General features: G+C 41.5%; 1 protein-coding gene across 3 annotated transcripts in view; it reads right to left on the reverse strand.

The window, feature by feature from the left end:
• Positions 1-3,447: 3,447 nt before the first annotated feature.
• LOC140928561 (protein FAM13A-like) overlaps positions 3,448-12,886 on the reverse strand; it is a 30,663-nt gene continuing 21,224 nt past the window's right edge. For all 3 annotated transcript variants that reach the window (XM_073378324.1, XM_073378323.1, XM_073378321.1), the window contains 11 exons: positions 12,195-12,382; positions 11,535-11,621; positions 10,921-11,118; positions 10,272-10,412; positions 9,428-9,735; positions 8,022-8,537; positions 7,408-7,603; positions 6,924-7,075; positions 5,706-5,807; positions 4,869-4,923; positions 3,448-3,676 (listed from right to left, as the gene is read on the reverse strand). In XM_073378324.1, the coding sequence (XP_073234425.1) occupies positions 3,608-3,676; positions 4,869-4,923; positions 5,706-5,807; positions 6,924-7,075; positions 7,408-7,603; positions 8,022-8,537; positions 9,428-9,735; positions 10,272-10,412; positions 10,921-11,118; positions 11,535-11,621; positions 12,195-12,382 (2,012 nt within the window). In that variant the 3' untranslated portion in view covers positions 3,448-3,607. The remainder of the gene's footprint in view (positions 3,677-4,868; positions 4,924-5,705; positions 5,808-6,923; positions 7,076-7,407; positions 7,604-8,021; positions 8,538-9,427; positions 9,736-10,271; positions 10,413-10,920; positions 11,119-11,534; positions 11,622-12,194; positions 12,383-12,886) is intronic.

Below are 12,886 nucleotides of genomic sequence, written 5' to 3' on the forward strand. Positions count from 1 at the left end.
TTTCTTCAGATTTAGTGAGGGGAGTGCACGCGCGCGCGAGAAACGAGGGCGGCAGCCCGAGAAGAAAAAAGAGAGAGACTGCCCGCACAGCTAAAGCAAATGAAATATGCGTTGGCCTCACAACGCAAAATACGATTGGCTGATGCGTGAAGCGTTGACAACAAATTGTCAATGATCGAAACCATTAACGAGTTGATGACGGCGGAAGCATTGCAGAATCTTTGTCACGTTTCCCGAAAATAGAAACATTACATACAGAGCAAAGAGAAGTAATGCTCAAAGCCTCTCTTCATTGCCGAGGAACGCTTTAGTTCCAAAACTGCATTCTTTTTTCGTGCCTCTCCTGTCTCGCGCCCTCAGTAACCCGGTGGTCATTTGCGTGTCTCGCGCGTTTTGCTCGATGGATCAAGAAAACAGAGAGACTGTTCGTAGTCTACGTCGCAAAGCCTTAGCCTGAATTTCAGCCGTCCCTCCCCAGATTGCGAGCAGTCTCTCTTTTGCTCGAAAATCTGTGAACGATTGTGTTTCGTATACGATGGCCTGAGCAAAAGAGAGACTGTTCGCTGTCTGACAGCCGTCCCCGGTTGAGGAGGGGGGGGGGGGGGGGGGTACTGCCATATATAGGCTATATAGGGTATGTGCCGCTGTGAAGGATATGGTTTTCTGTTTGGTCTGGGAAAGGGTATATAAATCAGAGAGTTTAGGTCTACAATAGGTTATCAATTTTCAGGAAACTGATCAGTTGGTTGAGGATTTTAGTCTAGACTAGGGAAACCAGGAATTGCCACTCAAAAGTATAAAAAAATCAAATCGACAACTTAAATTTATGCAACTCAGCCTAAAAGTTACTCTAGGATAGGGGGTTTTTGGGAAGTTTAGTCTAGTATAGGGTGGCAAAATTCAGTCGAACTAGCTCTGGTATAGGCTAAGAGTTCCAGGGTCCCAGCGGCAGATCCCCACCCAAAAATTCCTTAAGTATTCCCCCCCCGGGCAGCCGTCGAAGATTGAGGAAAGTGGAAAGGCACATGGCACCCACCCCCCACCCCTTTCTGCCTCAAACACCTCATTCTCCACAACATTCGGCGATTTGCACCGGCGATTTGATTGCTCACGCGTCCCTGGAAAACGCCTACACTGCTTGTGCATGCAGACTATCCTTTTTCCAAAGCTTGACCCCTGAGAAATTCAAACTTTAAAAAAATAAAAAGTTGCGAGAGATACAGTCGAACAACCCGCAAGTAACCACCCAAAACAAAAATATTTTAGTAATCGCTTACGGCAGTTGGACGCTTACGAGAATCGCACCACAAGAGGAGTCTTCCAAGAAGAGGTCCCGATACATCTACTTTTTGGTAGAGAATTTATATTCCATGTTGTGACTAAAAGTTCTTCGTATACTCTGAGTGGAGTGGTTCCAACCTCTTCCCCAGGGCTTTGGAGTGGTACATACAGCGAACATCGATACCACAGCATCAAAACCGTCAAACCAGAAGGTGGTCGCGCTCGGGCGTTTACGAGAGGTTCTAATAATAAGAAGGTTTCGAGTGGAAAAATTAGGGTCTTTTTGATAGGTAGTCGCTTACGGGAGAGGTGTTCGCCCCTGGAGGTTCGCCTGTATTAAGAGCCTATGGTAAACTTGAATTTGTAACAAGTGAACAAGTTTTCACTTTCTTTTCATTTATTGTTTGTTATATCCACTCGAAAATAAAAGTTTCGTACCGGATCTATTCAAAACGATTTTTTTGGTACCGCTTTTATCTGCTTATTTCTTAATCTAAGAAATTGTCATTTGACATTTGCCGCAAACGTGAATCTCAATCTCATTCTCTTTTCCGTCACCATTTCCAATTAAGGCGCTAGCTGAGGATTTAGCCCTCTGTTGGCTAAAAATGTTAAACTTATCCTCTAATAGCTGCTGAACTTAGAAAAATGACAATGCAAAGTCGAATGTGAAGGAGAAAGCGCGATAAAAGGACTGAACCCCATTTCTGGTGCTTTTAAGTTGCAGCTCTGCCATTGGCAAATCGATTTTTAGATCTTCGCCGTCATCACTGTCTTTGCAAGACTGCCTATTATCACTCAACAGCGACCGTCGAACAGTATAATCATGCGGCTTAGCTAGCGGTTGGGACTCGCGTGGAGGAATCCCTTGAGACGCAAGAATTTTTTAATGATAGCCCTTCGTGTGAGCCACGACTAAGAACGTGACTTCTCCCTCACTTTGTAGGGCGCACATTAACTGCGGGTCACAGGGGAGTTAACCATTATTCCAAAAACATAACATACATCGTGACTGTCAAGATGTAATGTCGGGTCACCGTCGTTTTTGCTGATTTTTATCACGCGTTTGTCAAGAACTGCAGTGGAAAAATCTTGGTATGCTCACCTGCAGTACGTCATACGCAAAATAGGACTAGATTTGTTACAAGGGTGTTACCGATTATTAAACATCAACAGCCCATGTGATAAGCGAGACACACCTCTGACTTCTCAAATCTTTTCAACTATTCGAGCCCGAAGACATCTAAATAATAGGTAACATACAACTAGTCCAATCTATATTGTTACCTTGATGTTTGCTTTCGAAACCATTATAAATTAGAAACTTTGCTACAAACCCTGCATCTCAATGACCTAAAAAGAATCCTAACACAAAAAAACGAGCCCCGGAGCAGACTCGGACTTAATCATTATTTAGGGGTTTTCGAGTTGATTGTAGACTGGAGTGAATTAATTCTTCAGCAATAGATAAAGACTGGGCACGGGTCTGGCATAGGGGTATAAAAAAGTGAAATTGCTCCTATAGAATGAACTGCGGAAATTTTCCCTGCTTCTTGTGCACGGAAGAAACCTTAAGGCCGATTTAGACGGTGCTAATTTTGCTTACGACTATCGTGCGCGACTAGCATGCGTAATGACTTCACGACAGATCGTGTCTTGTAAATTAGACCCACGACATTCGCACGACACATTGTTGATGTCGAAGGAGAAATTGTGAGCGTGTGGATGGTCGAAAGTCACGACGCATGCTACCATGAGAACAAAACATTTCTCAACCGTTTAAATCCAGACCACCACCCATCTCTGCGCAAAGTTTAGAGGAACTACTATGAGAGCCTCTCACCCCGAGGGACAATAAGAGGGGACAGCATTTCTGAATGCACCAAGCGCCCTGCACTAAGTGCATTTCATTCGCTTTGAAAGAGTTAACATCGCCACGCAGTTACAAGTTTTAGGCCACAAACTGGATGTAACTAAAACGAGGAACGGGGAGCGTGGAGCGGGAACAAGAAAAATAGGAACAAAGCAGAGAACTGGAAAAGGAATTACGGATAGGGTTCAAGTTAGGTTTTGTTTCCATTGTTTGTTTTCCCTTCTCCAAGCTTGTTCCCCAATCCCCGTTCTAGTACCATCTGCCATAGGCTAGAACAACGAAACGAAGACAACAGACAACAGTCTTAAAAAGGAACTTCCATTTTCGTTAAACAAAAAATAACTTTTTTATCTCTGGTAAAACTCTATACAAAATTCAACATACAATAATGACTTATTTTTAACAAATAAAGGCAATAGTATATACAATCTTAAATCTTGGTAGGTCTGCGGTTTATAACGTGTTAATGACTCTTCGTTTGTTTAACAAAGCTTCTATAAGCTTCAACTGGTGCTTGATGTGCTGCAAAGAAACCGTAACAATGTAAACATTTGTGCCAACCACTACAGTAAACACCCGCATATAAGAACAAATGGATCAAGAACATGAGGCTGAAATATGGCCCATAAAGCACCATATATATAACAACCAGCTCAGCCTGGCAAATAAAACATGTTTTTATATAATGAGGGGGACGGTGTTGGTGTTGGAACAAGAAAGCAATGTAACTATAATGGTTGCTACTAGAAAATGACACAACTACAACAGTTGCCCGGGCTTCTTTAGGATTTTATGCTCCAGAGGATCATGTTACGCTGGAACTAGCTGAAGCATATAAATGTCAAATACATGTAATAAACTATCTGAATTTATTATTATTTTTTATTTATGAAACAAAGTTTAAGAACATAGAAAGAACATCTTAAGGCTGATTTCTCACTAAGCACCAGATCAATAAGAACTAGATCAGCCTGAACCCCGAAATCATCTGTTCTTATATGCGGGTGTTTACTGTAAAATGTCATAGGCTTACAATTATCATTCATATCAAATATGATTCATTTTCATACATTTCAGTTTGTTTCATTTCCACCATCGGGTACATTACGAACTCACAATGGCCAGCTCTTCAGTTGGCTTGATTAGCTCAATGGATAGAGCGTCCGGTTATGGCAAAAGGTCAGGGTTCCATTCCCGGTCAAGCCCGAATTTTTCAGATTCTTTTTGAACCGCTTAGGTCATTTATTCTTCTGCGAAGATCATGTTGCCTTTCAAGGTTACAATTTGTTAGAAAAAGCCAGGTCAGACTAGTCCCGCCGTGAGTAGAATTCCAGTATTGATCAGGACTAAACTACGAGCGGTCTCCCTTTTATCTTATAGTCCGTTGAGCGAAACGCGCGAGACACGAAAATGACCACGCATGTGACTGAAGGCGGGGGCTGCGCGCGCGTGCACTCCCCTCTCTAAACCTGAAGAAAAAGAGAGACTGCTCGCAGACTATAGCTTTCCCCGAACATTTCGTGAAAAGATAAAAATTATATTTTCAAAATCACCCGTCGGCCCGCCGGCCAGTCCTGACTTTTGGTAAGCGCTCTTGTAGAGACCAGTACTCGCTTAACAAAGGTCTGCTAGCTTCAATGATAGAACGGCAAAGTAAACACGTTACTAACAGTCTTCATGGCGAATATTTTGTGCCGTAATAGAAATAACATACCTTATACTCGTGATAATCGGGCTCCATATCACCCCTGTCTTCTCTTTGAATTCGCCTGAAAGCATTGTAAATAAAGCTTAATTAAAGAACTCTATACAGTGGAACCCGGTTAATACGGACATCAAATGCAAGGAGACATGCCATGGTGTCCTTATTAAACTTATTATCCGTATTAAGCGGGCTTTAAGAAAAAACGTCACGGACACATAGCTTATCGATATAAAGACGAAAGCAGACATTTTCACGAAAAAAGGTTGTTTTATTTCTTAACTGTAACTGCAACAAGTTCCGCCATCCCCAAGCAACCTTACGATCTTTTATCATATTCTCGCACGAAAACTACCTTTTGAGTATTGTTCTTGAAACGCGACAATGGAATCTGTGACTTAACTCTGAAGCGGAAATGACTTTAGTTGGCGACTCAGCCAGGTGGACTGAATATTAGACGAAACATTTCAAAGGTTTTTTCCCGTTTCTGATAGGCTTTCTTTGGTAAGATATTCACTTATAGACAGTGTGCAAATAAACAGTGTCCATAAAGCGGGGTTGACGAAATGGGGGTTTGTGACTCGGGAAACAAGAAAGTGTCCGTTGTCCATATTAACAGGTGTCCGTATTAAGCGATCAATTTTAGAGAAAATATATGTGCTTTTCGCCGGGACAAAGGAAAGTGTCCGTTATATACGGGTGTCCGTAGAGCGGGGTTCCACTGCACTTTGCTCACTGCACAGCTACTGCTTCAGTGAGGGAGGAGGGGGTGGTGATTGAAGGGGGAAGACACGGGAAATAAGAAGTAAACAGGTACATAACTCTCTACCCACAAAGCAAGTCACCTACCGGCCTGCTTTCTCGAAGAATTCGTCCTCAAATTTCTTTAGCTTCTTCCTTAGTTTCTTTTTCTCTTTACGTTTCAGTTCTAACTGTTCACTTAACTCATCTCTAAAAAGGCAAAAAACATTTGCAATCTCTATTAATGTAATATCAATACTATCTAAACAGTAAAATGGTATCTGGCTAGCGACAACAATTCCCCGAGATAACAAAAATCTTTTGCAAAGCAATTCAGTCACCTAGACTGAAGCAAAGTTAGTTCACCAAGAACTAATCCGCTTCTTCATGACTTTACAAACTTACAATACCATCCACCTACGACTGACCACTAACAGGTCGTCTCACCAGCATTCGAGACAGCGGCGGAAATTGAGCCTAGAACAACGTCAGTTTTACATTTCAAGTTGAAAGAAATGCTCTTATATTAAAACGCCCTTGTGGCCTTGTGGCTTCTCACGCAATGATATTTATTTTGCCACTTCCTTGGATTTCCACTACCTCTATATAAAGGAAATGTATAGGGACAACAAATGAGAATTCAGCTTTTGATATTAGGGTTTAAAGGGTTGAGAACCACATCGCTCCAGTTTCCGAGTTCTGATTAGTTCATAAGTTACAAAACACCCCGTTAAAAACTCAGTAGTGTCCACCAATTAAAGCTGTACTCGTTGGGGAAAACAAAACCAGGTCAGCAATACACCAGACTTGCGTAGCTCGCCAAATTCTTGTCTGAGTTTTAAGCAATTGCTTAGAATTCCGTGTAGGCACGTGATTACTTCTACTTAATCCTTTCCTAACCTTACTGAATTAGGGTGCTTTAGCATCGACGACAGCGAGGGCAGCGAAAACGTCACTTTTAAAATGAATTCGCGATTTTTCAAACTTTGTCGCGTTTATTCCACTTCGTTGAGAATGTAAAATATAGGCGATTTTCCCTGGAGTTGATTTCTTACGGACCGCACGTACGTTTAGAAAGAGAAAGAAAAATTTGTCTTGGCTTGTTTACTTCCCCTATAAAACGTGAAATTAGGTATTTTCATGTCGTAGTCGTGCAGTGACGGCAAAGAAATGTACAAAAAAAAACGTGATGCACGTGCAAAGTGGCTGTTTTTTCACGTTCTTGTTGGGGTCGCCGTCGTTATTGCTAAACCTCCCTATTAACCTATTAGGGGAACAAAAAAAAACCTATAGAATCATGATTTCTACTTGAGAAGGCACACATACTGAGTCATCTCATGAAACTTGGCGTCCTCTCTGAGCTGAGCAGCATCACTAATAGTCATGGTGTCCTGTATTGTGTCCCCCAGTCCATCATCATCTCCATCTAATGTGTCCATGAAGGACGCCTCCTGTGCTTTACGACTTCTGGGTGACCCCTGAGACACAAAACAATTTAAGCATCAAACAAAACTATCGAAGACACCAGCGGGAGTTTTCTCTCAGTTTTGTCTCTCCAGCAAGACAAGAAGCAATTACCCTGATTGTATTTAATAGCTTTGGACAAAATAAACAAGCCAAGGTTACAACCTATAGAATACACGACGCACCCATGTTCTTGCCAGAGAGTTTCCTGATCATTCAACATTTCCGTCAGAACACCAAGTTTAGTTCAGGTCTACCCAAATTAGAGTTTGGTTCGTCTCGTGAAATGTTCGACGTTTGGCCTGGGCCTAACAGTTAATCTATGAACCTAAAGATGAGAGCTTACCCTGCCAGTGATAGGAAGTGATTGAGTCATTCTGGAAGGGGAGCCACCACTGGGCGAATGTAAGGGTGCGTCTTCGTGAATAGGAGCCAGATCTGACACCAGTCGGTCCACTGAACTAGTACGGGGACGATTTCCTACGACTTTCACTGGCGATTCGGACGAAGACATCGCAAGTTTACGTTTGATATTGCGGTATCTACGAGCAAAAAATGCAAACATTAGGGAAATAAATCCAGTTAAAAGATAATGGGATACTAAAGCATCGTAAAAACCTAAGTCATCTCATTCATAGACCTGCGGGAAATCGTGGAGTACAGAACAAGAAGAAGCATATAAAATCGCCCACAAAGCAGGTCTTCAATTTTAGTGTGAGTGGTGACTAACAAATTTGGTAGTATATCATAGCACACGACTAAGCCAATAATTTCTCAAACCTTTGTGGCTTTCTACAATAGCATTGCCTTTTTTTCTTCTGAACCGATAGATTTCAAGGGCAAACGGAAATACGTTACACTACGCATGCGAAGATGATAGTGAAAACAAGATCATTTGTCAGTGAAAAAAAAAACTCAAGTTAATTTTAGTGATCTAGGAACAAAACGTCCTTTAGTTACCTGTCATATAAAGGTCTCATGAGATCCTTGTCTCTTTTATTACTAGGCCGACCAAACACGCTCTCATGCTGCAGTAATGCCTTTTGTACGGCCAGCTTCTCCTCCTGTAATTGTTCCCTGCCCATCAGTTCCACCTCCTCAGGTCTACCATCATCCTCTCTCTTCTCCTTCAGTCGCTTTAGTGAGCTCTCAAGTGAGTGCTCGATACTGACCGGGGTGGTAGTAAGGAGTGGTTCACTGCTACTGCTCTTCATGCCTTGGCTGCCCATTGGTGGAACAGTCTCATTGAGTCGCCCAGCTTCGTCTTTCGCTCGTTCTTTCAGTTCCTTGAGTTGTTTCCGCGCACGGCCTAATTCCGTGACGAACTTTTTGATAGGTGCTTTTTCGCTCTGTGACGGCCTTCGCAAGTGCTCTTCCTCGAATGCATCCTCAAACTCCCGGATTCTCTTCTTAAGTTGACTGATTGCTTTGGTAAGTTGCTTGATTGTTATTTCTTCTTTTGGAGACCCGGATACCCTGAAAAAAGCGATTTTCTTCATTGCATAGAAGCTAAATGATTCATAATTAGATTGCTTAATACGAACGGAATTATAATGCTTGTCGCAAAAGCATTTTCTGTTGCTCAGGGTACTGCCATTCACATAATGTTATATTTCTCTTTTTCTGGTTTATTGTTCATAAATATGAACCACAACGGACAACATATGTGATTAAAAAGAGTATTAATTAGCCTACTCACGCTGAAAATAAATAACATCCCTTCGTTGAACCTTAACTATTTAACTGTGCAACAAGCTCTTCTCAAGAAACCAGCCAAGCGGCACCGCAGGATGATAGGTGGATGTATATGTTGTGTTTCAGTTTTATCCTTGGTTTAAATTTTATTCCCTTTTGTTTTGGGGTATGGTAATTTATGATAACGAGTTTAAAACAAAAGGGAAACAAAATTAAAGCCAAGGATAAAATTGAACCACAACATATCTACCCGATGAATATTTCCCGGAAACAAAACTGTCTCCCTCGGAACCAGTCAGTAAGAGTTTAACCCTTTAAACCCTAATATCAAAATTCAAATTCTCATTTGTTATCCCTGTACGTTTTCAATAGAAGTAGTTGGGAGAATTTTTTGAAGTATCAATTAGATTCATCTTGTGTGATCATGTCTACAATTCTCATGACCACTCTGTTTTATAAAGCGGTGATATTACAAGGAGAAATTTGACACTGGTCACTCCTAGGGCTTAAAGGGTTAATACACCTCTTGAGCTTTTTGCTTTGTTTTCATAAATGATGCGTAGAAACGCACGTGAATAAGAGGGAATTTCAAAGAAACAGTACTCTAGAGCATCATCCTGTGACCTGCATTGAGAAAACAAAACATACAAGCTAAAAAGGTCAACACTAACCTTCTTTCAAACCACGAATGTTCAACTTGTTGATGAGGTGGAGATGGGGGACACTCGTGAGGTATCGTCCGGGTATCAACAGTAAGGGGCCGAGTGCGTGGGGACAAGAGTGCTTCATCGGTGCTGAGGCCGTCGTATCGCTCCCTTGGAGACAGCTGTGCGTAATCCGGCAGTGAATCCTGCTGCTGTAGTTTGTAGAGTTCCAGAGGAGGGACAATAGGTGAGCCGTGGTGTTTTTTCTTATATTGTTTAGTGAGGACATCTTTTCTGGGTCTAAGAGGTGATGAATCAACCTGGTCTACGTCACCCTGTTGACAGAGAACATCCGACACTAATGAAATGATCAGCATCTTAACCCCTTCACTGCCAGAGTGTTTGATGGAGTTTTGTAAGGCGAGTCTAACTTTTGAGTCTGCAGACGAAATCCTGTGATGTGACCATTCAAATGAAAGCTCTCTGGCTGTACTTTCATATGGTGCTATTTGAAAATGAAATTTGGAAAATTGGTCGAAATTTGCCTTTGGCCACATTTGGCAGTAAAAGGGTTAAAGGTACTACAATCGCAGTGGATACACACAATTTCATTATTTCGCATGGTAATCCACAAAAGAGGTGTAATATTGGTACGTCTTGCTTAACACTTTTTCTTCTCTTTCTCTGTCTCCCTCTTGTCGGCAGACTAACCCGCGTTTTACATTTGTAGGCCGTTACATTCACCATAAAGATTACTCCTAAAACCATGCCGCGCTGATTATGGCGTTGATTGATTGTGCTTTTCAAGCCTCATCACATTACAAACTATTCGTTTTGTGGACCTCGGAGGACTGAGTGGGCTGGCCCTTACCTCTTGCCTGGGTGACGAAGCTGAAGGCTGCATTCTTGGTGATCGTCCTGATCTGGGTGATTTGGGCGGTGTGGTCCTCACTTTACCTTTGGATTTTGCTTCATCGACTAATGGGTGTACTAAAGGTTTGGTTTGCTTCACCTAAAAACGTCACAGGAAGTTAGCATGTTCTATATGAAGGTAGGCTTAAGGTTTACCCAGCTACACTGATAGATGGAAGATAGAAAGCATCTGTTACGGACGTTTCCATATCATGCAGGTGTCTGGAACAGACGTGTCTCTTTTTTATGAAGATACCCATAAATATAAGTTCCTCTAACTACAATTGACCCTCCTTTTGGAACAATCCCTCTCCTAATTGGCCATTTTCTTGGGGTAAGTGCAAGACTGGGTATATGTTGTGTCGAAATGCACTACGGGACTGTTTTGGGTGGCAATGGTCTACTGAATAGAAGCACTGAAGACTCATTTACATGTATGAATTCAAATTTAGATCTTAGGGTTTAAAGGGATAGTGATGTCTTGCCCAAACATGTGTTGAAAATCACGGCTCAGGAGTGCAATAAGTCCACTTCCGGTTGAAGAGCGTCGCTTAAAAACCACGCTGCTTAAACTTCACATTCATGTTAAGGCCAAACAAGCAATGTACCTTGTCAAACTCTTGTTCACTTGTAAAACTCTCTCTGGTTTCTTTTCGCTTCTTTAAGCTTGGTCTCCGCCTGTTCTTGGGCGGAGGTGCTCGCCCTTGGGTTAAAGAACCAAGTATTTCAGAGTTCCTCTTCACCATGGACAGTGTATCTTTTCCTCTACTGGTGGTCAATATCTCCTCATATGATCCTTTATCGTCCTAAGCAACAAATGTCGAACGCTAAATTCATTGCATCTTGACTGGGTGAAAAGGTTAGCCTAATAGTTGTTTCAAACACACAGATAATCAGCATAATAATGCCGAGGTTTTCTGTCCATTCAACTCGGGATAAACTTGTGCCTATCTAAAGGTGCGAGTGAATAGGAACTCTAGCAGTCACCAACCACTATTTCCCCCAATACAATATTACTCCTGAATCATTCAAACTTGACGGTAATGAGAATAATCATAGGAATGATTACCAAAGAGACGTCCGCTTTTTAAATCAGTTACCCTATTTTTCATAGCATTAGAGGTAATGGACAGACCACAGTAAGCAGAATGTGTAAGGAGATACTGGAACGATTTCACGTACTTTACTCTTAATTGAAAGGGCCTTCGGGTTATAAACTTACCATTACTATTTCATCTTGTTTATGGTGAAAGGCTCTCCCCTTGTTCCCAGGAAAGGTTGAACTGAGTATGTTGTTACTGTTATTGTCCTTTTGAGGGAAATACAATTCAACTTACAAATGTAACAATCAACAGAGAGATAGGTGTGTTGGCTAGCAAATTGACTACTTCACTTTCTCTCCAACTACACAAGAGAGTCGATAAATTCAAATGAAAATGATTAATACAGGGACTTTACAGAAAATACATGTACATTGGTGAATTGTGCTTCCTACATAGAGATCAAGGAACATTTGCGTAAGTAAAACTGTCAGTAGAGCTCATTGTAACTGTTACGTTGTTCTTGAAGCGGTTGAAGGTATTTCGATTATGCTTCCGATTAAGGGTTGTTAAAGGTGCGCCTTCTTAGTGTAAGGACTCCTTTCAAAACTTCCAAAGCCTAGCTATTCCCCACTGCAAGGCTGGGAATAATTTTCTTTTATGAAAGAACATACGTCCAATTAGCTCACTATGTTGGACTTATATTATAGGTACGGTCATCATGTGGGACCGCAAGTAGGATGTCAACACTGCCGAAAATGAAAAAAGTTTGGTTTGTCATTGTCCAATCAATAACTTTTATTGGCAGCTACATCATTCGGTAATGAAGGCAAGACACTTACTACACCAATAACATAGGGTTCCCTTTCAAATAGTTCATATCCCTCAGATTTGGGTCTTTTCTTAACAGGTTTTGTGACTTCTTTTTTATCCAGTTGTCTTGCTTTGACGTGCCCTTCTGTTTCAAGAAACTCGACTGTGTTTATGAGGTTCTTTTCCCGTTCATTTTTCTCCACCACAGCACTAGTATCTGTGAGAACAATGCAAAATGATAATGCTCAAACTAAGTTCGTCATAGCAAAATGGGTCACCGTATCTTATAGAAAAATTCATTTTGACAAAGGGCTCTTGCTCGACATATCAGTTTTTCAATCTTATACTAGTGACAAAAAAATTGCTTTAACAACTCTTATTCATTACATTTGGGCATTTTGATAATTAAAAATCCTGAAAAAACTTTTGCATTATAGTAAACTTCAGTTTGACTTCAACTGAATTAAGAGTAGGTAAATTGTCAGCCTGTTCCAGGCGTTCAAATTGTGGGGATGGCACATGAGCAGGAAAATCAGCAAGGGGGTGGGGGGTAGGAAGTGAGAGTAAAGGAAAGCTTTCCCTCCTTTTTCCCTCTCATCCTCCTCAACGCACTCCACTGTCCCAATGCCTGGAACAGGCAGTAAATTAGCCACCCTTAAAGACATTTTATGCTCAATCCTTTCATCAGACCAGGTCCATCTGTTCAAAAGGTGCATGACAT

This window comes from Porites lutea, chromosome 2 (genome assembly GCF_958299795.1).
Source record: "Porites lutea chromosome 2, jaPorLute2.1, whole genome shotgun sequence".
NCBI classification, from domain to species: Eukaryota; Metazoa; Cnidaria; class Anthozoa; order Scleractinia; family Poritidae; genus Porites; species Porites lutea.